At 48.8% G+C, this 25,648-nt stretch overlaps 1 protein-coding gene across 1 annotated transcript in view; it reads left to right on the forward strand.

Moving 5' to 3' along the window:
• The first annotated feature begins 4,559 nt into the window (after positions 1-4,559).
• FAM3B (FAM3 metabolism regulating signaling molecule B) overlaps positions 4,560-25,648 on the forward strand; it is a 33,005-nt gene continuing 11,916 nt past the window's right edge. Inside the window, exons 1-3 of the mRNA XM_024758403.1 lie at positions 4,560-4,633; positions 11,190-11,333; positions 23,308-23,431. Coding sequence (XP_024614171.1) covers positions 4,615-4,633; positions 11,190-11,333; positions 23,308-23,431 — 287 coding nt within the window. The 5' untranslated portion in view covers positions 4,560-4,614. The remainder of the gene's footprint in view (positions 4,634-11,189; positions 11,334-23,307; positions 23,432-25,648) is intronic.

Consider the following 25,648-nt stretch of genomic DNA (forward strand, 5'->3'; position numbering starts at 1 on the left):
GCTTCGTTGCAGTGCGCGGACTTCTCGTTGCGGTGGCTTCTCTTTGTTGCGGAGCACAGGCTCTAGGTGCGCAGGCTTCAGTAGTTGTGGCACGCGGGCTCAGTAATTATGGCTCGCCGGCTCTAGAGCACAGGCTCAGTAGTTGTGCTGCATGGGATCAGTTGCTCCGTGGCATGTGGGATCTCCGGGGACCAGGGCTCAAACCCGTGTGTCCTGCATTGGCAGGCGGACTTTTTTTTTTTTTTTTTAAATATAAATTTATTTATTTATTTATTTTTGGCTGTGTCGGGTCTTTGTTGCTGTGCGCGGGCCTTCTCTAATTGCATTGAGTGGGGGCTACTCTTCACTGCAGTGCATGGGATTCTTATTGTGGTGGGTTCTCTTGTTGTGGAGCACGGGCTCTAGGCACATGGGCTTCAGTAGTTGTGGCACGTGGGCTCAGTAGTCGTGGTGCATGGGCTTAGTTGCTCCGCAGCATGTGGGATCTTCCAGGACCGGGGCTCAAACCCGTGTCTCCTGCATTGGCAGGCAGATTCTTAACCACTGGGCCACCAGGGAAGTCCCTGAAAAACCTATGAAATGAAACATGCACAAACACAGCTGGGGGGCAGGGGAGTGGGGGCATGTCAGTGAATAAAACATCCATCCGGGTCTGTTTTGACAAAATCTCAGGATTACCAGTAGACAAGCCCAGCAGTTCTTCTAGGAATTTATTTATTTACTTGTTTCACATAAGTGAAACATTCTATGTGAGAGGTTTTCTTTACAGAGTAGTAGTCCTAACAGTAGTCCTAACAAAAGGTGGAAAAGAAACAGCTGGTAAATTGTGGTCCATCTTTGCTGTAGGATGCTCTGCAGGTGTGGAAAGAATGAGGAAGAGCTCTGTGTACACAAGCAGCTCACTCTCCAAGGTATCTTGAGAAGCAAGATGTGGGTCAGAGTGAGAGGATGTTACGGTTTGTTAAAGTGTGGGGGGAAGATACTCTTATTTGTTGAATATGTACAGAGAACTTCTGGAAGGACACCCAAGAAATGAATAACCTTGGTTCTCTATTGGATAGAGAGGATGCAGGAGTAGGGAGGTGGTTTATCACTACCTACCTTTTAATATACGTTTACAAATTGAACTATGTATATGTATTATCTAGTCCACAAATTATTTCTCGAGGCTACTATAATCAGAAAAAAAAAAAAAGGCTAACAACTTAATAGAAAAATGGGCAACGTATGTGACTAGATAGTTCCCGGAAAAAGAAATGTGCACAACACAGGGAACTCTACTCGATGCTCTGTGGTGACCTACACGAGAAGGAAATCCAAAGAATAGGGGGTACATGTATACGTATAGCTGATTCACTTTGCTGTACGTATAAACCAGCACAATATTGTAAAGCAACTATACTCCAATAAAAAAGCAACAAAAAATTAAAAAAAGAAATACACAAAGATCACAAATGGCTTTTAAACTTATGAAAGCATGCCAAGGCCATCACTTTAATGAGAGAGCCAATTAGAACAATATTAAGATTTTTTTTCAACAATAGATTAGTATAGATCAAAAAGTTGGATAATACGGTGTGTTGGGAAAGGTATGAACAAATAGGCATTCTCGTATGCTGGTGGTGGGCGTGTAAACGGGTGTAACTTCTCTGTTGAGCTGTGGGAAATATCTGGTAAAATTCAGAATTCACATACCATTTAATTCAGTAATTCACTTCTAGGAATTTGTTTTAAATCCACCCCAATATTTATGCCAAGATGAATGCACAAAGGTGTTCATTGCGGCATTCTTAATAGCAGAAAAGACTGAAGATAGCCAAAAATGCCCTTCTGCAGCCTACTTAAAGAATAGGTTCAGGCAACAATAGAATATGTGGTTAAAAGATCCATAATCCAACAGTAAAAGATGGTTCATCAAACAATAAAAGAATAGAATAATAAAAGAATAGAACAATAAAACAGCAGAAGAATCCAGTGGTAGAATAGAATACAGGAGTCAAGAAGAGCAGGCCAAGTGTGTGTGTGCTTATGTACTATGCTCTCCGAGATATTACAAATAACATAAAAGGTAAGTTGTGAAATACCACGTACAACATGATACCTTGTGTGTAAAAAGGATGAGGGAAATATATATGGGCTTGCGTAAGCAAAGAATAGCTCTGAAGGCTATAGGGACAGTGGCGGTCTCTGAGGACGGAACTCTGGACCTGGGGGTGGGGGGCACATACCTGTGGAGGGGACCCCTATGGATCAGGCTTGCTGTGGGGCAAGGGGCTATTAGAGAGAGAAGAGCTTTGAAGATGAGCCGGTGGCCCAGGGAAACATGAGGTTGGGAGGGGGAGCGAAGCAGAGGGTGTATTATTTTTCAGTGCATGTTTATTTTCAAAATTTTAAAAGTAAAGTGGCTTTATAGTACGCTCAGGGAAATGCAACCGCTTTTTCATTTTTATGTGTTTCCAGTCTTTTTATATGCATCAATGTCCCCTGGTTGTTTCTGCTTTTTTACTTACATGCATTTCATGTACGTTTTTCATGTGTATTACAAGTAATGTTTGCCTCTGATACCTATCATTTTATATACTGAGATATCACCACATCCTTCAGGATGACCACTATAAAAGCTTTAAAGAACAGAAAATAATATGTCGGTGAGGATGTGGGAAACTGGAACATTTGTGCACTGCTATTAGGAGTGTAAAATGGTGCAGCCACTGTGGACAACGGTATGATGGCCCCTCAGAAAAATTAAAATAGAATTACCACATGATCCGGCAATCCCACTTCAGGTATATACCCAAAAGAACTGAAGAGATATTTACACCCCCACGTTCACAGCGGCATTCTTCACACCAGTTAAGTAGTGGAAACAACCCAAGTGTTCATCAAGGGATGAATGGAGAAACAAGATGTGGTCTATCTATACATGTCATGGAATATTATTTGGCCTTCAAAAGGGTTGAGATCCCGTCACGTGCTACAACATGGATGGACCTTGAGGACATTACACTAAGGGAAATAAGCCGGTTATAACAAGACAAACACTGCATGATTCCACTTATATGAGGCGTCTGAAGTAGTCAAAGTCTGGAAAGAGAAAATAGAACAGTGGTTTACCAGGTGCAGGGGGGAAGGAGATGCGGAGTTGACGATTACTAGTAGCAGAGCTTTAGTTTTGCAAGATGAAAAAGTTCTGGGGTTCTGTTGTGCAATAATGTGAATACCCTTAACACTACTGAGCCGTACACTTAAAAGTGTATGTTTTTTAATTTGGTAAAAGGCGATAAATTTTATGTTAGCACTTTTTGACCACGTTTAAAAAAAAAAAACTGAAAGCAAACCCAGAGACAAAAGCTCCATCTCTGAAATGAAGTGAGCTCAAGACAAAGGTGAGATTCTTGGCAGATGAAACCAACACTCCCTTTAATGAGCTGGTCGATGTGTTTAATGTAATTGTTAGGCATAGTTGGAGAATGACTCCTGAGTATCGCTGTAGAGCTGCTCAGAAAGGCATCCACGCTGAAACGAGCCATGCTCGGGCTGGGTACTGTTCTGAAGTCCTCGGGAAGGATTCCTAATTGAGACCCCTGTCTTCTGTTCCCTCTGATTTAGAAGACAGCAGGCAGAGGGTGACCTAGAAAAATAAGGCCACACTGTCCACAGGGCATGTGTCCCCAGGCCCCCTGGATGGCACCGGATGGATGGGAGCTTCTCAGGAGGCAAAGACGGTGGTAGAGGGCGGGTCACAGCCAAGCCCCCCGTGACACCCCGGGGTACTTTGCGTCACTGTGGAAGCCTCCGGGCTTTCTCGGGGAAGCAGAACTGCAGGAGCCAGTGGACACCGAGGGTGGCGACCCTGCCTCTCTTGAACTCTTTTTCCACAAAAGTGACCAACTGCCCTTGGAGCCTTAACTTACCCTTGGGAGCCTGAGGCCTCTGTGACTACAGTGGTTTCAAAAGCTCTGTAAAACCTGATGGATGTCTGGAATGCAAGCCCACATGTGGCGCGGAGAAGCAGCTGTTCCTTCTTGGAAGTGGGCCATCTTCTGGGAAGCCTAACTCCCACCAGAGCCTGGCCTCCTGTAAACCCAAGGACCTGCAGGCCTGCCGCCCTGACCATGGGGCCTGGGACATCGTGCTCACCCTATTTTCCCTGATCAACCAGGAGCAAAGGAGAAAGCCTGCTGGGCTGTGCAAACAGCAGCGGGCAGGAAGTTAAACAGCCTTAGAACGGGGACCTGCACTTCGAAACTGGATTTCCCTGGGACTTGGCTTTGACGTCTCAAAGACTCAGAGTATGCCTAATATGCCTATCTTGGCGGTCACTTGACTTTGTGAGACATTCGATTGGGGTCTGGGGCCGCCAACCGTAAAGGGACGGGGTCCTCCCTTCAGAGCAAAACCCGCCCGCTCTCGCTGGTCCCCAGTCAGCCTGGGCCGCCGAGCCGGAGATCGAGGGCGCCACCAGCGCACCTGCCCCGCGCACCTGCCCGCCCTCCCCGCCGCCGGCCGGCCCCCGGGGCGTGTCGCCCAGGGGTCCGCCCAGTCCTTGCGAGGCTCCCTCGTCACCCTGAGCTGCGGCCCAGGCTCCAGAGGGTCCGGAGCCGCAGCTGGAAGATGCGCCCCGCGGCTGCCGGTGAGTGCGGGCGGAGGGAAGGGGGACCGGCATGGGAGACTCTCCCCCTCGCCCTACCTGGCACCCGGCACGCTGAGCCAGAGGTGGAGGCGGCACGGGCCGGGAGGGAGGGGCTTCTCTTGGACCTGAGCTCAGGAAGGCGCCCAGCGAATCCAGCAGGGGCAAATGGGCTGGGGTCTCCCGCCGCCTTCCTGCCGGTCGCCACTGCCCCAGCTGCGTGCACGGCCGGGGTGCGGGCAGATCAGTGACTCTGACGTTTTGCCTGGAAAGTAGGCGTTGGCTGAGCGCAGCTAGAGCAGGACCCAGTGAGGCCAGGGGGAGAGGGCTCCCTCCAGCCGAGCGCAGGTGCCGGTAGAGGCGGGCCCCGGCCCCATCTCCGACCTCCTGGGCCGGGAGCGGGGCTACCGGGCGCCGGTTAGAGGCACTTGCGGACTCCACCTGGGGCTCCTCGGGCTGCCGTCAGAGGTCATTATAGCCGCAGGTGCACCTGACCAGCCAAGGAAATGATGAAAAGTGCGGAGACAGGGAGACAACGCCTTTTCAGTCACCAGCCTGTGGGTGGGTGAGAAGTGGGGACTCATTAGCATGGACTGTCCCATTGTCCCTTATTATAACAGTTCCGGTAGCATCTTTGTATAAGGCTTCCCCACACACACCATGCTATCAAAGTACTTGAGCCTGAGAAGATTTGGGGGAAAAAACAGGAAGGAGGAAAGAAAACCTCCGACTCTTTCCGAGCCGTTTCATCTCCCACATTCCCTTTCTAAGTGGTTTTGCTGTTTCTTCCTATAATCTGAGAAATCTGGAGTCCTTCCAGAGCAAGGCAGAGTATAGTGCAAAATTAAAAGTTCAACACTGGAAAGTTCTCTTGGCCTCTCTAGGGACCAGCGCCCCACCTCTCAGTGGCAGGTCATTGCCTCCAGGTGTTTGACTCTGTGGCCTCCTTCCTTCCTAAGTGGCGTTCTGGTTGTGTGGTCTCACTGCAGAAGGCTCTGAGCACCCCCTTTCTGCTCCATCCCCAATGGGTAGGAAAGCCAAATTTTAAGACTTTTTATTTGTGTAAAATATGCAAGTTTTCTACAAAACCATTTATTGGTGAACAGCACTGTCTCTGGTAACTTGTGTACATTGTAGGATAAATGCAGGGAGATATATATCTCTTGGGAGAAAAGATCTCCCTGGGGGCACTGACTTTCATTACAGCTATTTTGGAAGAATTTTTTTCATCGTGCCTGTATTATATACTTACTGTCCAATTTTGCTGCTCACTTAGTGGAAAATGATGGATATGATCAGATTGCTTTCCCTCCACTCACAGCTTTTTCGCATGCAGCCCTTGTGATTCCTTTGTGAGCTATGTGGTCCTTTCACATCAAGGTTTGAGGTCACACCAGGTTGTCATATATCCAGGTGTGTGGCTGTCAGAGAAATTACTCACAGAAGCTCAGGGCCACATCACTTTTGATTTTGTGAGCTAAAGATTAGGTAACGTTCGTGGAAGCAGCATTTCCCTCGATACTTCAGTCAAGCCCCAGGTCTGTCCCATGTAGGGACACAGCTCACAAGAAGGACATTCAGACTAAAGGGATGAAGTAAATTAAGCCACCACCACCCTTCACAAGCTGGAGGAAGCTTCCCAGAGCAGTCATCCTAATTCCTCAAAATTAAGGGCGTTGGCATGTGAACTTTGGAAGGTGGGTTACCTTGCCAACCTGCTGAGGTGTTCAGCTGTGACACTTCCCAGCCCTACTGCCAAAAAGCCTCCGTCAGCAGGACAGTGATAACAGTGGACACTGGGGCCAACAGAGCCTGGAGCCACAAAGCAGCTGCACCCCAAGTCTGGCGTATCCACCCCTCAGGGACAAGAGGTGCAGGTGTGGCTGCCTCAAGGCGAGGGAATGTGGGTTCCTGTGGGGAGGTGGCCAGTGACAAACCTCATCCTCATCCACTTCATGTGGGAGGAAATCCCTCCAAAGTGTCTCCTTATGGGTTCAGAATGGCCCTCTGCAGCGCCCCTGGATTGGATGGGAGGGGGATCCCGAAACCCCCCCTTACCTGTAGCCTGCCTTCGTGTATACTGGCTTCAGGACTGCTTTGTCCTCCAGCCTAAGTGAAGTGTCAGGGCCAGCCTGAGACCCCCAAGAATCTGAGGGTGGAGTGAGGGTAGGACACACACACATGCGCCCTAAAAGAGAGCCTCTGAGGAGGAAGTTCCGGCTTCCTACCTGTGCTCGGCATTGGCCCTTGATCTAATACTCACGGGCACCTGCTGTGTGGAAGTGCTTAGGATGTGTCCATGGGCTGATGTCAACTTTATTACCTTATGAGAAAAGGCCGGATCCTGGTCACAGAGCCACAGAAGGTTCGCGGACTCTGTGTACTTCCTCTGCCTGCCCCCCAACTCTGAAGCTGCTGGACCCCTCCTTCCTTCCAGGGCAGGCCCTTCCCCCGCCCCCTGCCCCACCCCCCCAGCTGTCTTAGCTGAGTCCCTGAGCCCTCGCCTTTCCCAGGACAAATCCTCGCCTGTGCCTGCCCCATCCCGGGTGCAGGGTCCACTGCCAGCCCGTGCCCCATCTTCTCATGATGAGCTGGTCCCAGTGCGTGCTGCTGGGTCTGCCTCCCTCCGCGAGCTGGTTCTGGCTCCAGTCATGGCTTCCGCAGCCACGACAGGAAACCTGGCCTGGGGGTCCACCGCTGCGCCCCTCACCCAGACCACAGATGGTTTGTAGCCTTCCCAGGAGCCCTGGAAAATGTCCAGGGAGGGGTGCCTGTGGTCCCACAAGCCTGGGGCTCACAGCGCTCCTAGTGAGGACGCATGGGCTTTTATTCTCTCCTCGTTGCCTTCCCTGTCACTGCCACCCATGTTTCCTTGTCCACCTGGGGACCAAACCGTGCCTCCCTTCCATGCGGGGAGGAAGGTATCTGAGAGGTGACAGCATGCTCCCTTTCAGTCATCTCCGAATCAAAAGCAACTCTTCACTCAAAGATCTCACTTGTGACACTCAGAAGATCTGAATAATCTCTGCTTTGTCAATTTTCTTCAAATACGACACTTGGAGAAAATAGTCTGGCAGTGATTCGACACGCAGGACACTGAACTATTGTTTTCGAACCTGAGACTCTTATCGATGCTGAATCCATGTTTCCAGCAGTCAGATCACACTGTTCACCCAGGGTGCATCCGGCGGCGTTTTCCGGAACATCCTGTGACCCTCGCACCGTCCTAGTTATGCGGGCACAGACCTGGAGGGGAGAGCCATGGTGGGCAGCTCTGACAAGGCATGTGAAGGGCTGACCTGAGGGTGCCTGTGCAGGCTTCACCCAGGAGGCCACAGAGCCGCACTGGAGTCCTTGAAGGAGGGGACAGGTGGCCAGGGGTCTGGAGGAGAGCGCCGTGAGGGCAGAGGGACAAACTCGTATCCAGGGTACAGCAGGAAAGGGCAGCCACTGCAGTGGGTCAGCACGGCTGGAGCACAGAGCAAACAAAGGACAGCGCGCCAGCTTCACCTGTTGTTCTCACTGTGTTTTCTGTGGCTGGTTTTTCCGACTCGGAGATGTCCCTCCATCCTAGGAACTGCAGCGGCCACGCTGTCTCAGGCATTTCCCAGAAGGAAGCCATCGCTGCATTACGTTCTAACCATCTTAGGGACTGCGTGGTTTGGAAAAGAGAAAGAAATAACTGATGTTGAAATATGCACTTGAAAAAAGACCAAATGGTCCACGTGAGACAGAGGCATCCCATTTCACCAGGATGACTACCTAAGCTAAGCAGCCGCCTGGCAAACACCAGCAAATACTGACCCGATATAACCTAACCATTAGGGGGAACCTCTAGGTGCTAGGCATGAAGAGGGAGCCTAGATCCAGAGCTCAACACAGCCGGACTGACAGACAGAGGTTTGCGTTTCATCACCACCCGGAGAGAGAGGGCCCCCGCCCCCGGGCTTGGTGCTGGAGGGCTGTGGCTGCACATTTGGAAAGGGGGCCGGGGAACACCCACTGGTCTCTGCTCAGGGCTCTGGGCGGGGAGACACCAGCCCTCTGACACCAACTGGGTGTCCAGCCATTCAGCTGGTCAGCTCCGACACAACACCCACAATCAGCTCCAGAGCCCAGGGGTTAAGGGCAGTGCCCTCCACGAGCTGCCCTGTCTTCAGACGCCAGCCCGCACTTCTAACCAGCTGGCTACAAATCTGGGGGTTCCCACAATTCCTGGGGGGTTCAATAATTTGCTAGAACAACTCACAGAAACACTGAAAGCATCACTCTGCTTAAGATTACAGTTTTAGGGCTTCCCTGGTGGCGCAGTGGTTGAGAGTCCGCCTGCCGATGCAGGGGACACGGGTTCGTGCCCCGGTCTGGGAAGCTCCCACGTGCCGCGGAGCGGCTGGGCCCGTGAGCCATGACCACTGAGCCTGCGCGTCTGGAGCCTGTGCTCTGCAACGGGAGAGGCCACAGCAGTGAGAGGCCCGCGTACCGCAAAAAAAAAAAAAAAAAAAAAAAAAAAATTACAGTTTTATTGTATAGGATACAAGTCAGGACCAGCCAAATGCAGGGACATGCAGGGTGAAGAGGAGTTCCGCGCTCACAGCCCTGGGAGTCAGGGTGCATCCCCCACCTGGCACATCAGTGTGCTCCCCACCAGGAGCCCCCCAGGCTTCTGAGTCCCGAGTTTCATTGGGGTCTTACTCTGTCATTGGTCACAGGACAGCTTGCCTACCCTCTCCCCTCCTGGAGCTCCGGGGGCGGGGCTGAGGTGTGGGCAGGGTCTTTCCGGGCTGCCTGGCCCCTCCCCGGAAGCTAACCTAGGACCCACCCCGAGTCACCTCATTAGCATAAGCTCAGGCGTGGCTGAAAGGGGACACTTATGAACAACAGCAGACGCTCCTACCAGGAAACTCCAAGGGTTTCAGGAGTTCTGTGCCAGAAACTGGGATAAAGATGAGATATATTCTTTATTCTACCCCTTTGGTAGATAAGCACCCAACACGGGGAGCACGTAGGTTCTCTAGCAGCGAGAGAGAAGAGCTAAGGTGCTGCGGGCCTGGGGAGACCGAGGCCGTAGAGATGTAGCAAAGTCTATGGAGGTCACCCCAGCAAGACTGGCTGGTGGATCCCACTGAGGGCTGGCAGGGGGACGTATGGAGTCAGGAAGAGGCCCAGACATCTGACCCTGTCCTGGGCAAGATGTGGGGCAGGAGCAGACTCGGGGAGCCGGGGAGAATCAAGGGTTTCATGTGGGACGTGCTAAGTGTCAGGCCCTGCGAGACGTCCCGGGTGCCCAGAGGGATGTCCAGCAAGTGGACATGCTTGTCGGGAGCTCAGAGGATGGTCTGGGGGTCAGTTCATCTGGGATCCTGCGGAGAGAGCCAGGCTGCACCGTGTGAGGGAAAAGCCAGCAGAGACAGCGTGGGAGACACCCCCAACCCGCCCCAGGAGTGTGGGTGCTGCCCAGGGGGGACATGGACGGGTCAGGACCGTCATCGGGGGCCTGGGGCTGGCAGCCTGGAGGCTTTGGAGGCCTAGACCAGCACAGCTGCCCTGAGCCGTGGGTGGAAGGTGAGGCCTGGAGGCTGATCCAGAGGACGGTTATTTCCAGATGCTTGGCCTGAGAGGGGACAGAAATGAGGCAGCCGAGGAGGGTGTGTGGTCAGGTGGGCGGGCTCTTCCTCTCACCTCCCCTCCCCTCCTCTTGTTTTACTTCCTTCCTTCCATCCATCCAACCATCCGTCCTCTTCTTATTTCTCAGGACTTATTTCTCAGTACATAAACACTGATAGGGCCATCCCTGAGGTCCCTTTATGCAGGGCCTCGGGCCATCCCTGCATCTTGGCAGGTTTGGTAATCCTGCACAGTCCTGACCTGCGAGCTATTTAAGGAGTAAAGTCTGTAAGACCCGGGGGCAGATTGTCTGTGAAGGGACAGAGCTGTCCCTTAGGCCTCCTGTAACCCAGGAGCGGGGCAGTGCCTTTTCCTGCAGAATTGAGAGGAAGGTTCTGGAGTTAACAAACTCTCTGCAGGGACTTTCTGCTGCCAGGAACCTTGGGTGTCCCCGCAGCCTTGTTTCTGAGGATACTGACAGTCTGGGGACCTTTTCCAGTGTCACGGGGCGGTTGTGTGCTCACAGGCACCAGGTACCATCCTCAGCACTGCTGACACAGCAGTAAACAAAACAGACCTGCCCCCGCCGCCCCCGAGAGCTTCCATCTGCTTCCAGGAGCTTCCAGCGGCTCATGAGGGAAGGGCCGCTTCTGTCCTTAGGCCCCTGTCAGGGCCGCCTGATGAGTCCTTGACCTAAGCCTCTGAGGACGCTCTGAGACCCAACACAGCAACAAATAGGGAACCTCGGCCTGGACCGCTTTCACATCCTGTTCTTGGTACCTGCTCTTGTGGCTCCACTGAGTGGCCCCGGGCCCTCTCCAGCCCACCGCCTCCCGGGGTGATTCCCCTCAGGGCATCCTGCTGACACTGGTTCAGGGATGCCATCCAGGGAAGGCCGAGGAGGAGAGGGTCAGTGGCGGAGGCAGCCAACGTGTCTTGTCTTGTCTGTGCGCAGGCACCCTAAAGGCAATGTTCTTCATCTTCGCCTCCCTGTGCGCCTGGTATTCTGGGTACCTGCTGGCAGAGCTCATTCCAGATGTGTCCCTGTCCAGAGCTGCCTACAGCATCCGAAGCATCGGTGAGAGGCCTGTCCTCAAAGGTGGGTACCACAGTGGGGTCCAAGCAAGGACTCGCATCCCAGCTGCTGTGCTGAGACTGGGCCCTGACCTCAGCACTGCCCCTACTGGCCATTTATGTTGATGATTATGGCGAGGGGGAAGTAGTTCCCATACTATTCCAAGGTAGGTACCCCTCCTCATGCCTTATGAGACCCCAAGGCAAACCATGATGTTAAAAAAACAAACTTTATGGGCAAGATGCATTAAATAAAAATATGTGTTGGAATTAGGAATGAAGTAAATTATAAGATATCCACTAAAAATTACATTGGAAAACGTGTGGGACCCTAAAGTAGTCATATACACCCTTTTTCACAATCTCATGGTAAATAGGTGTGCTAGTGTATTTTTAACACAGAAATAAACTCTACAAAATGAATTTGCACAAATATAAAGAACTGGGTAATGATTTTAAAAATTTGTAAAAAAACCATTCCTTTTCAGATTTAATTACCTTTTGTGTCCAAGAAAAAAAAAAAAAGAACTCTCCAGAAATCGACTATGACTGGTGTTTTTATTTTAAATAAGGTTTTCACAGTGAATTTGCTTGTAATCAGATAGATTATTGCATATGGATTGTGGATGAGGCCCAGTGCCGCGGGGGAGACCCCCATGTGTGGAGGGCGTGGGAACTGCCCTCAAAGGGCTTGCTTTCTCATCTTCTCCATTTTTACACAAAAGGTGAACTTGGTCCTGGTTACAGGCTTGTGTCGAGGAGCTGCCTCTGACCTGGTGTTTCTAGAAGGGCTCGTTTACATGGTTTCTGATTCCCACCAACGGGGGCCGGGGAGGAACTGTCACCCTCCCCTGTGACTGAAGCACAGCAAGTTTTGGGAACCCAAGGGTGGTAGTGAGAGCCGGCTGTGACACTGCATCCTGACACCTGCTGGCTCAGGACCTCCACTCTCGGGGTACACATGACTGCTTGGGGGCTGGACTCAGAGTTTGGAGGGAGTCTTTGATTCAGCCCAGTGCTCACATGAACGAGAGGTTCAAAGGGGACAGCATGGTGCATGGGACCAGGCTAGCTTTGCGGCCAGGCTTGCTCCGTGCTGTCGTGAGCAGTGTGGCCGGGGAGATGCTCCTCAGGGACATGTGCCCCTTATCCAGGCGCTGCCCCCCTCCTGTGCCTGCCAGAGAGGCAGGAAGAGGGTGCTTTCCCCGTCTTGGGACCAGGCTCCAGGAGGAGCTCAGCTTCTGTAGGCTGCAGGGCTCTGGAGCCCCTCCATTACCCCGGCCCTGCACATTGTCCTATGTTCCGCAGTCCCCCGGGCCACGTGCGGGGGACACATCCGCTCAGAATCGGAAGCAAAGGAAGGATCACGTTGAGATGTGAGATCAGTGTTGGGCTCTGAGCGAAATAAGCCTCGGATACCGAGGCTCTGAGCACTGAACCCCCGTGGCCAAGGCCCCCCCGAGTGAGACGACCCACTCCCACCTCCTTGGGCTGGCCTCACTTTATCCAGGTTTAGCTTTTTCCACTTCCTTATCTTTTCTCTCTAAAAAGGCCCATTTCTTGACTCAGCTGTGGAAACCTTTGATCTTGGCTTCAGATTTCCGTGAAGTTAACTCTTACCCTGCAAGCCCAGCTCTCCTGGGTTCACACCGTCTGTCCATAGGTTGGATGTTGCCTCCTCTCCGTTTCCACGCGATTTCGCACTCATGGGCAAGTCCCACTGGCTCGCGCTCATTTTCTAGACGTGGCCCAACTCTTCCCGGTCAGGATCCTTGGGAGCTGCTGGAATCTGCGTGGGCACCAGCTCTCCCTGCTCTGGCATCCCTGCCTCTCCCTATTTCTCGTGTTTCATTGGGGGCGATTAGGCCTCACATTCAGTCCCTCGACTTTGTGGAAGGTTCTGTGCTCGCCGCCGGGAAAGGACAGACGCACAGTCTCCCTCCCCCGGCGGGGCTCAGCTTCCCAAGTCTCCCCTCCTCGGACTACCTCTCCCCCTTTTCTCCCCATTGGGCTGCCCCCTGCAGGCCTACAAGACCTGCACTTGCCCAGCTTCAAGACCCAAGAAAGTGCCCAGGGTCAGCAACACAGACATCATTGGTCTAACGGATGGGGGAGCTTACACGTCTGGAACAAGGTCCTGGAGCCACACCCCACCGTGGTGGGCAAGACCTGGCCGCAGACTTTGCTCCTAGGGGCAGGGGGTGTGTTGGCAGTTACAGGGGGAATTGGCCTCAGGTTGGCTCATCGGTTACCAGGGAAACCAGCAGAGGACCAGGCCCCTCACCGCCCCCTTGATAAGAACAGTCACTAGCTGAGCCCGGGGCAAGCATGTAGGAAGGTCAGTCATGTGAGTGGGGTGTCGGTGCAGCAGGCCCTGGTCAAGCAGAGGAGGGACAGAGAGCAAGAGGACAGCCACCTCGAGTGGTCTGGCCACACTCCCCGATTCTCACCTCTGTACCAGGGGTGGAGGTAACCTGCCTGCCACGCCATCACTGCCACGGCCCAAGCCTCCCTCATTTTGTTGATTTCTCCCTTTATCCCCACTTCCCTCTCTGACTTCTCTCCCAGCGCTCGGAGGCATCTAATGACACCTTTCTGCTTGAACACCTAAGTGCAGACCAGGCTGTCCTGTTTTACCAGCCTGCATTCCAGTGCTCTTACAGACCTGGTTCTTGGTGTCACTCAGCGCCATGCCCAAGGCCCCGTCGTGCTGTGGGTGTTTCTCCTCCGAAGCTGCTCGCAGCTGCATCACACCGGGGCACGAGTCCTCGCCTTTTCCTCCTCTTTCCCTCGTGGGGACTTGGAGACGGCTCCGCATTGCCTCTAGCTTATCACCACACAGATGCTGTGTGGGGAGCACCCTCGCAGGTCTCTTTGTGGACCTGGCTGAAATTTTCTTCGGGATTTACATACGCAGGAGTGGAGCCATAGCGAGCGTGTCAGCTTCAGGTGACTCAGTCGAGCCCGACGCCTTTCCAGAATGGGCCTGCCTGCCAGGCTCCTGTCTCACACCATCCTCACCAACACTCGCGTGTCCCAGCTTTCTGAGTTTGCCAGTCGGACGGGCATAACGTGGCAGCTCACTGCTGTGACGAGCATTTCTCAGGTTTCCAGTGAGTTTTGGAACACCAAGCCGGGTTGTGACTACTACAGTCACCCCCCGCATCCATGGGCGATTGATTCCAGGACCCCCGCGGATACCAAAATGCACGGATGCTCAAGTGCCTTATATAAAGCGGTGCAATATTTGCACATAACCTACCCACATCCTCCCGTATACTTTATTTTTTTCTCTTCTTTTTTTCTCCCAGTTTTATTGAGATATAATTGACGTACAATGCTGTGTAAGTTTAAGGCAAACAGCGTAATGATTTGACTTACAAACATCAGGAAACGATTATCACAAGTTTAGTGAATATCCGTCGTCTCATATCGATAGATAATTAAAGAAATAGAAAAAAAATTTGTGATAAGAATTCTGAGGATTTACCCTCCTAACAAACCCTCCTACACACTTTAAGTCATCTCTAGATTACATACAATACCTAAGACAATGTAAATGCTGTATAAATCGTTGCCTACAGGATGCAAATTCAAATTCTGCTTTTTGGATCTTTCTGGAATTTTTGGGGAATCTTTTCAGTCTCTGGTTGGTTGAATCCAAGATGCGAACCCTCGGAAAGGAGGGAAGGGCCGACCATGTTTCTTTCTGACGGGCAGGAGGACGGGCAAGGGACAGCTGAGGGGAAGAACCCAAACTCCCTGGAATCTCTGTGTGGCTTGATCCCGTTCCCTCTGTCTCCTCCCACCACGCTTCCCCACCCCACCCCAGTTTGGAACCTGCTGCCCTGTCTTAGGCCCCTGTCCTGGAGGTGCACTTAGAGATCGTACTCAGGGCTCACAAGGCCTGTTGGTCCCGGTGCCAAAAAAAGAAGGGCAAGTAGTGAATGCCTGCAAGTTCAGCTTCACAGCTTATTTCTAGGCGAAATAAACTTTATCTTGATATGTGTGTGTGTGTGTGTGTGTGTGTGTGTGTATCACTGAATCACTTTGCTGTACACCTGAAATAAACGTTACCTAGAAACCGTATATCTGGGACATCCCTGGTGGTGCAGTGGTTAAGAATCTGCCTGCCGATGCAGGGGACACGGGTTCGAGCCCTGGTCCGGGAAGAACCCACATGCTGCGGAGCAACTAAGCCCATGCTCCACAACTACTGAGCCTGCGCTCTAGAGCCTGTGCTCCGCAACAAGAGAAGCCACCGCAGAGAGAAGGCCACCCACCGAAACGAAGAGCGGCCCCTGCTTGCCGCAGCTAGAGAAAGCCCACGTTCAGCAACAAAGACGCAGCACAGCCCAAAATAAATTAATTAATTAAATAAATGTATAAAAAAAGAAGACCACTGTGCCACCAGGGAAGCCTCACACAACATTTTCAATCAGCTATCAACTATACTTCAATAAAAAAGAAACCATTCACTTGCTATTTTTACAATATAGCAATATATTTTAATATTATTTACATTATATTAAATATATAAAGCTCTTATTTGATATGTTTGCAGGCACAACCCTTAGCTAAATCATAAAAACGCAGATTGTTTTCTAAAGCTTCCCAACATTTTTGTGAAGACGCGCTCTTTCCCCTTTTGGCCCTCTCCTTCCCTGTTACTCAGAGGTTTAATTTCTCACCCAAGTTTAACTTCTCTCTGCTCTCTGAGTTGTGTCGTGTACTTACTGATCAGACCATGTGGCTGGCACAGGAGAGAGTCAGCACACAGGGTTAGTGGCTGGGAAGATGGATAGTTACACCTGTGTAGTCGTTCTTAACTGTTAAGCCTCAAAAGCAGTGTGGGTGATGCTGAGCCATGGCTCCGGAAGATATGCTGTCTCTTTCACCCCATGGGAATCTTTCTCCCACTCATTGGCAATGTTATCAGACCCTGTTTGCTTCTGTCTTTTCAGCTGGCTTAAAAATAAAGTAAAATACCCTTTCTGGTTTCCCTCCCTACCTCCCGTACGAATCTGCTGTCATTCTGTCTCCAAACTACCATGACCTGTGGGGGTCAGGCGGTACGCGGCGTCCTCGTGACCTTATCTTTTAAGCTCTGCTGGGGCCGGGGCTGTGTTAGACCATCCACCTCTGTGGGTCACAGCACACCTGTCTGCACGCCCAGCGCTCGGTGAGGACGGAGGTCGAAAGGATCATGTAGTCAGGGCACTCCGACAGCATCGTGATGACAGCATAGGGCCTGGAAATAATGTCCTTCTCCAAGAGTAGGGAGCTGGTTCAGTGAATCTTGAAGGAGTCCTGCCAAGAACAGCAGGGGCCAGTGAGCAAGTGTGTGTGCTTGTTAGGGAAGGCTCGCCTACATTAAGGGAAATGCAGGTGGCAGGCAGAATGAGTGTGGATCCCACTTTAAGAGGGTTCTCTCTAGATTGAGTACAGAGCTTCTTCCACTTATGATGGGGTTGCGTCCCAATATGCCTATAATGAGTTGAAAATATCATAAGTTCAAAATGCATTTAATACACCCAGCATACTGAGCATCCTTGCTTAGCCTAGCCTACCTTAACCATGCTCAGAACACGTACACTAGCCTATAGTTGGACCGCCTCATCTATCACAAAGCCCATTTTCTAATTGTGTTGACTATATCCTGTAATTTACTGAATACTGTACTGAAAATGAAAAACAGAAGGGCTGTCTGGGTCCAGCATGGTTGTCAGGGTATCGGTTGTTCACCCTCCTGGTCCTGTAGCTGACGGGGAGCTGCAGCTCTCACTGCCCAGCATCACAAAGACATTGGACCACACATCACTAGCTTGGGAAAGGATAAAAGTTCACAATTCGAAGCACGGTTTTTGCTGAAAGCATGTCCCTCGTTCACCATCATAAAGTAGAACCATCGTAAATCAAGGACCATCTGTATACGTACTCAGGACATCTACAAACTCAGGAAACAGGGCACACCTAACTTTTAAACAGTACATTAGCTACATTTTCAAGTACCATACTCAGTGTGTTTTTAGGTAAATTACTTCTAAATTCAAAGTAATGAGCGTTATCATTAAATTTTAAAAAAGACTGAAATAAATACACTTCAGTGTTCAAAACCAGGAAAGATTGAGCAAATACCATATTTATGGCACTTTTTCATGCTAATGGTCGGGCCCCTTGCTTTGAATTTAGGTAACTGGAGATTAAGAAAAAATGTAGAGTATCTTATATGAAAATGTAAGTGAGGTAACATACTATTTGTATATGTTTAATCCATGTTTTCCAACATTGCAGATGCCCTCTGCGGGCATAGAAAAGTCTGGAAGGAAATATACCAAAAGGTAAAACAGTGAAGATTCTGTAGGGTGAATATACATAGGATTTTTTCCTTCCTTTTGCCTATTACTTTCAATTTTTTTCTTCAGAAACTAGATAAGAAAAGATAAAATCCCAAGGTCCTTTGATACTTAAAAAATTAGAATCCACAGGAAGAAAAATTGGTAAAAGTAGACTAGAGCTGCAGTAGCACGTGTGCAGAAAGCCTTGACCCAACGTCCCTCTTCCCTTTTGCAGGAGGGAGCAGGGTTCAGTGTCTCTGAGTTTTCTGCCAAAGTAGGTGCAGATTTCTGCCCCACGAGGGACCAGATGTCCATATTCATTCGTTACCGAACTAAGCTTGCGTCTGCTCACCCACCTGCAGTAAAGCCAGTCTACTGACACCTGGTTGTGGTAAAGGGAATTGCAGCGTTTATTGAAGACGCCAAGCGAGGAGTCTAGGCAGCTAGTGCTCAAAAGACCAGAACTTCCTGATGGGTTTCAGGGAAGCACTTTTAAAGGCAAGGTGAGGGAGTGAGTCTTGGAGTATGTGATCAGCTTGGGCAGAGTTCTCTGATTGGTTGATGGTGAGGTAAGGGGCAGGGTCACATTTTACCAATCCTCAGGCAGCAGTAATTCTGGAGGCTACGTGCTCATGGTCATCGAGTAGTTAACTTCTTCCACTTGGTGATGGTTTTAGCACCTGAAAAACAACTCAGGAATATTTTTCAGATACTGTTATCCATGTCCTTCAGAGAGGAACTAAAGATTCTGTGATTGCCACATGGCTGATTTACCTTTTAAATTGTTACCAGTTCTACTGACGCAACTGCTATTTTGGTCACTACATGTTCACATCCTTTCAATCATTAATTCTTTTTAACTTTTTTTAATTTTTATTTTCTTTAAATGAAGTATAGTTTATTTACAATGTTGTGTCAGTTTCTGCTGTACAGCACAGTGATTCAGTTATATATATATATTCTTTTTCAGATTCTTTTCCATTATAGCTTATTATAAGATATTGAATGTATTTCCCCATGCTATACAGTAAATCCTTCTTGTTTATTTTATATATAGTAGAATGTATATGTTAATCCCAAACTCTAATTTACCCACACACACCCCACCCCTCCACCATAGGGTAGCTCTGTTTTTTTTCTCTTTTTTAAAACATCTTTATTGGAGTATAATTGCTTTACAATGAAGTGTTAGTTTCTGCTTTATAACAAAGTGAATCAGCTATACGTATACATATATCCCCATATCTCCTCCCTCTTTCATCTCGCACCCTCCCTATCCCACCCCTCTAGGTGGTCACAAAGCACTGAGTTGATCTCCCTGTGCTATGTGGCTGCTTCCCACTACCTATCTATTTTACATTTGGTAGTGTATATATGTCCATGCCACTCTCTCACTTCGTCCCAGCTTACCCTCCCCCATCCCCGTGTCCTCAAATCCATTCTCTACATCTGCATCTTTATTCCTGTCCTGCCCCTAAGTTCTTCAGAACCATTAATTTTTTTAGATTCCATATATATGTATTAGCATATGGTATTTGTTTTTCTCTTTCTGACTTACTTCACTCTGTATGACAGACTCTAAGTCCATCCACCTCACTACAAATAACTCAGTTTTACTTCTTTTATGGCTGAGTAATATTCCATTGTATATATGTGCCACATCTTCTTTATCCAGTCATCTGTCGATGGACACTTAGGTTGCTTCCATGTCCTGGCTATTTTAAATAGAGCTGCAATGAACATTGTGGTACACGACTCTTTTTGAATTATGGTTTTTTCAGGGTATACGCCCAGTAGTGGAAATTTGGATTCCTTTTACTTCTTTTTCTTCTCTGATTGCTGTGACTAAAACTTCCAAAACTATGTTGAATAATAGTGGTGAGAGTGGGTAACCTTGTTTTTTCCCTGATCTTAGAGGAAACGGTTTCAGGAATGCAATGATTCCCTACTTTCTGGAGGGATTTTTTTTTTTTATCATAAATGGGTGTTGAATTTTGTCAAAAGCTTTTCTGCATCTATTGAGATTATCATGTCTTTTTTATCCTTCAGTTCATTAATATGGTTTATCACATTGATTGATTTGCGTATATTGAAGAATCATTGCATTCCTGGGATAAAACCCACTTGATCATAGTGTATGATCCTTTTAATGTGCTGTTGGATTCTGTTTGCTAGTATTTTGTTGAGGATTTTTGCATCTATGTTCATCAGTGATATTGGCCTGTAGTTTTCTTTATTGGTGACATCTTTGTCTGGTTTTGGTATCGGGGTGATGATGGTCTCGTAGAATGAGTTTGGGAGTGTTCCTGCCTCTGCTGTATTTTGGAAGAGTTTGAGAATAATAAGTGTTAGCTCTTCTCTAAATGTTTGACAGAATTCGCCTGTAAAGCCATCTGGTCCTGGACTTTTGTTTGTTGGAAGATTTTTAATCACAGTCTCAATTTCAGTGCTTGTGATTGGTCTGTTTATATTTTCTATTGCTTCCTTGTTCAGCCTTGGAAGGTTGTGCTTTTCTAAGGATTTGTCCATTTCTTCCAGGTTGTCCATTTTATTGGCGTATAGTTGCTTGTAGTAATCTCTCATGATCCTTTGTATTTGTGCAGTGTCACTTGTTACTGCTCCTTTTTCATTTCTAATTCTATTTATCTGAGTCATCTCCCTTTTTTTCTTGATGAGTCTGGCTAATGGTTTATCAATTTTGTTTATCTTCTCAAAGAACCAGATTTTAGTTTTATTGGTCTTTGCTATCGTTTTCTTCATTTATTTTTCATTTATTTCTGATCTGATCTTTATGATTTCTTTCCTTCTGCTAACTTTGGGGGTTTTTTGTTCTTCTTTCTCTAATTGCTTTGAGTGTAAGGTTAGGATTTTTAGTTGAGATGTTTCTTGAAGTAGGATTGTATTGCTCTAAACTTCCCTCTTAGAACAGCTTCTGCTCCATCCCATAGGTTTTGGGTCGTCGTGTTTTCATTGTCATTTGTCTCTAGGTATTTTTTCTTTCCTCTTTGATTTCTTCAGCGATCTCTTGGTTATTTAGTAGTATATTGATTAGTCTCCATGTGTTTGTATTTTTTGCAGATTTTTTTCCTGTAACTGATATCCAGTCTCATAGCATTGTTGTTGGAGAAGATACTTGATACAATTTCAGCTTTCTTAAATTTACCAAGGCTTGATTTGTGACCCAAGATATGCTCTATGCTGGAGAATGTTCCATGAGCACTTGAGAAGAAAGTGTTTTCTGTTGGTTTTGGATGGAATGTCCTATAAATATCAATTAAGTCCCTCTTGTTTTCATGTATCATTTAAAGCTTGTGTTTCCTTATTTATTTTCATTTTCGATGATCTGTCCATTGGTGAAAGTGGGGTGTTAAAGTCCCCTACTATGATTGTGTTACTGTCGATTTCCCTTTTATGGCTGTTAGCATTTGCCTTATGTATTGAGGTGCTCCTATGTTGGGTGCATAAATATTTACAATTGTTACATCTTCTTCTTGGACTGATCCCTCGACCATTATGTAGTGTCCTTCTTTGTCTCTTGTAATAGTCTTTATTTTAAAGTCTATTTTGTCTGATATGAGAATTGCTACTCCAGCCTTCTTTTGATTTCCATTTGCGTGGAATATCTTTTTCCATCCCCTTACTTTCAGGTCTGTATGTGTCCCTAGGCCTGAAGTGGGTCTCTTGTAGACAGTATATATATGGGTCTTGTTTTTGTATCCATTCAGCCAGTCTGTGTCTTTTGGTTGGAGCATTTCATCCATTTACATTTAAGGTAGTTATCGATATGTATGTTCCTATTACCATTTTCTTAATTTTGGGGGGCTTGTTATTGAAGGTCTTTTCCTTCTCTTGTATTTCCTGCCTGGAGAAGTTCCTTTAGCATTTGTTGTAAAGCTGGTTTGGTGGTGCTGAATTCTCTTAGCTTTTGCTTGTCTGTAAAGGTTTTAATGTCTCTGTCGAATCTGAATGAGATCCTTGCTGGGTAGAGTAATCTTGGTTGTAGGTTCTGCCTTTTCATCACTTTAAATATGTCCTGTGACTCCCTTCTGGTTTGCAGAGTTTCTGCTGAAAGATCAGCTGTTAACCTTATGGGGATTCCCTTGTATGTTATTTGTTGTTTTTCCCTTGTTGCTTTTAATATTTTTTGTTTGTATTTAATTTTTGATAGTTTGATTAATATGTGTCTTGGCGTGTTTCTCCTTGGATTTTTCCTGTACGGGACTCTCTGCACTTCCTGGACTTGGCAATCATTAATTCTTGAACCAGGCTTTTGTGGCTCAGGGGAGCCCTAGGAGACTACAGCTTTTCAACCAACAAGAGGCAGGCAGAGGACTCTGTGGTGGCAGTGGGGGATCTCTCTCAGGAAGGCCCCATAGGGTCCTCCTCGGTTACACTTTTGTTCAATAACATTGATGGAGCAGCTGCTTGCGCTGCACACAGACTTGGTGCTGGGGTTATAAAGTGAAAATAAATAGACAACATCCCTGTCCTTATGGAGAAGCTTTTAAAAAGGAAATTGCAGGATATTAGGCAGTGATGAGGGCTAAGGAAAAGAAAATAAATCAGGGCAAGCTGGGCAGCGCAGGGTGGGTTGGGGGTTTGGTTAGTGATGGGGATGAGGTAGGTAAAGGGGAGGAAGATGTGAAGGGCTGAGTAAGCACAATGTTGGGGTGCACAGGCCCCAGAACTCTGGGTCCTCCTGGGCACCAGGACTGTGTGCGCACCTGCATCCCTGTGTTCACCAAGCAGTTGAATCCTGGTCCAGCTCAACCCCCAGAGCACTCAGCCATCACAGCACTATCTGTGTCCTGATTCCCCCCAACAGCGCCTTCCAGCCAATCTGCTGGCTGTGCTTCTAGCCAGATGTGCTAAAACAGAGGAGCGCAGCGATCCATAAAACAGCACGTCCCCAGTCAAACTGGGGGAGTGAGAGCACTTTCTGATTTTTTTTTCTAGAGACTTGGGATTTAAATTGAACCCAGCGCAGGACAGTGGGTTCTGTGGGTGACAGTGGACAGCCACACCTGTGAAAGGGAGGAGACATGAGTGGTAGTGATGGCAACGAGGCACCCAGCAGTGGGAGATACAGAGGGTACCCAGCGCCAGCTGACCTCAGTGCTCCCCAAGTGCTGACCCCTGTCACTGGGCATGACATCTCCAGGGCCTGCCAGCACTGAGATAGCAGCCCAGGCAGAAAAGCTCAGCATCTCAAGCTCGAGGGAAAGGAGAGGGGTCAGCCATCGCTAGAGTGGTGGTCAGGGGTGTGTGTGTGTTTCAGGAATGTAAATGCAGAAGCTGGATAGATGCTCCATAGGCTACTTCTTGGTTCATCAGCACTCTTAGACCCAACTAATCTTTCTTTAATTGGAATACAAAAGACTATGCCTTGCAATCCCAGAATGGCAGTCATGACGATCAAGAGTGATTCCCAACCCTTCTGAAATTGTTCCGCCTACTCAACATCCCCTCTCTTTGGCATATTTGCTATTTGAAGACAAAAGCAGGTTAAATTAATTTTGTGTCTTCCCGGTTTTCCCCCACTGCTACTGGAACTTGCTGGTGTGAAGTCTTGGGACAGAACAGCTGCCGTTCACAGTCAAGCAGTGGGTTCACCTGATCAATACTGCATGATGCTAACTGTTATATTCCTTTTTGTTACAGCCCCAGCCCCGAAAAGGCAAAAATGTGACCACTGGACCCCGTGTCCCCCAAACACGTACGCCTACCGGTTGCTCAGTGGGGGTGGCAGGGACAAGTATGCCAAGATCTGCTTTGAGGATGAGGTGTAAGTACCACAGTGGGAAAAGAAAACCTAGCCCTCCCCCTTGGTTCTTTCCCTTCTCTGAGGCTGACCAAGCACCAAGTCTGCCCCAGGAGAGAAAGGCATCTTCTTGACCTCAGGCAGAGGCTGGGGGCATCCAGGGGAACTGAGGATGCATGCTGTGCCGAGGGTGGGGAGGTGGGACCCGTAAATTGGTTTTATGTGTCCCATGTTGAACTTTCATTTGACAGCAGTTAGCAAAAACCTCAGTACATATTTTGTACTCTAGCCCTTCAAAGTCAGGGAAACATCAAAACTCAGTGGGTACGGCTATCCTTGCATTTGGGTTTTGATCCTCACCCTCATGTGTTAAAGCCAGTGTCGTCTCTCCCTGCAGCTCCTATCCCCCCCGTAGCTCGGTTCAGCTTCTGTGCCACTACCTTACCCTTGACAGCCCAATAAACCCTGACACTTGGAAGTGTCCTAGCCCAGTGTATTCCATGGCTAGGGCTGCTGTAACAAAGTACACAGACAGGGCAGTTTAAACAACAGACATTCATTCTCTCTCAGTTCTGGAGGCCAGAAATCAAGATCAAGGTGTGGGCAGGGCTGGTTCCTTCTGAGGCTGCAAGGGAGATTCTGTCCCATTCTCCCTCCTTGGCTTGTAGATGCCAACTTTGCCCTGTGTCTTCACAGTGCCATCCCTCTGTGTGTGTGTCTTGATCCAATTTTCCCCTTTTAAAAGGGACACCAGTCATTTTGGATTAGGGTCACTCTAAGGACCTCATTTTAACTCAGTCATCTCTTTAAAGGTCTATATCCAAATAAGGTTACATTCTGAGGTTCTAGGGGTTAGGACTTCACCATTTGAACTTCGAGGGAACACAGTGCAACCCACAGCACCAAGCTTAAGGATGGTTTGGGCGATTAAGTAATTATTACAAATGAGAGAAAATGTGGTCTGTTCCTAACCCTGAGTCGGAAGTCACTCCCAATTATCCCATTTCCCCCAAACCAGGCACACTTTCCCTTTTTTTGTTGGTTAGCTGTTGCCCACAGCACTCAGCACTTGCTGCATTTCCACCCCTCTACTCTCAGTCCCTTGGTCTCTGCACGTACCTTGTTCTCCCAAGGAGCAGGCAGCGCGCTCAGAGAGGGGGTCGGATTCAGCTTCGTACACCTTACACAGTCCTGGCATATCCCCTCATTCAATATTTGGGAGTTGGGTAGAAATAGCCCCTTCGCTCTGCAGGTCCATCGGTCTCTAAGGTCCCCTTTGCTCTGCCGGACAGTTTGTTGATAAACATTCATCCACCGATGAACTCCAGAGGGTGAGGCACTCAGCTGAGGGACCGTGACATGGAACACATGGCTCCTGCCCAAGAAGCTGACGTCACAGTTCAGGGTTCTCCACCTCAACCCCATGGACACCCTGCATGGTAGGGGCTGCCCTGAGCATTTCAGGGTTAGCAGCACCCCTGGCCTCCACCCACTAGATGCCAGAAAACACCCATCCTCCCCACCGGCTGTGACAACCACACAGGTCCCAGACATTGTCACACGTCCCCTAGGTGGCAAAATCCTACCCCCCACCCCATTAAGAACCAGTGGTATAGTTGGAGAGAACAAACAGAGTTTGCAAATGTCCATGGTAAATGCTGTATGGTAACTCTGTGTGTGTGTGTGTGTGTGTGTGTGTGTGTGTGTGTGTGTGTGTGTGTGTGATTTCAGAGGTGATGCCCTGATGAATGGGATTGTCATTGAGGTAGATTGAAAACTGAGCAGGATCCCTTGGCAAGGAAGAGGCGGGAAGACCTGGGAGGGGTGGGGACAGTGGGAGGGGATCACTCATCCAGAATCACATCGCCAGAAGAGGATTATTCAAGCTCAGATCCCAGAGCCCGGGATTTGCCCTGCTCCACAGTGCCTGATACCTTCTCCCGACCATGCATAGGAGCTACTGCATCTTACCTGGTACAAACCAACTCACTTATACTTTAACTTCATAGAACTCTGTCTGAGGTAGGTACCATTATTATTCCCATGATACAGACAAGGCAACTGAGTCACAGAGAGGTTCAGTCACTTGCCCCTCATCACACAGCTGTTAGTGACAGAGCCAGGATTCCACCCGGACAAACGCAGGGTCTGCTGCGTGGACCAACTTGAATCCAATAGTCTAAAGGAACAACTAACCCTCTCTATGAATGTGTAGAACCAAAGGTAGCTTGCCTGCTTCAA

This window comes from Neophocaena asiaeorientalis, unplaced genomic scaffold (genome assembly GCF_003031525.2).
Source record: "Neophocaena asiaeorientalis asiaeorientalis breed wild unplaced genomic scaffold, Neophocaena_asiaeorientalis_V1.1 scaffold45, whole genome shotgun sequence".
NCBI classification, from domain to species: domain Eukaryota; kingdom Metazoa; phylum Chordata; class Mammalia; order Artiodactyla; family Phocoenidae; genus Neophocaena; species Neophocaena asiaeorientalis.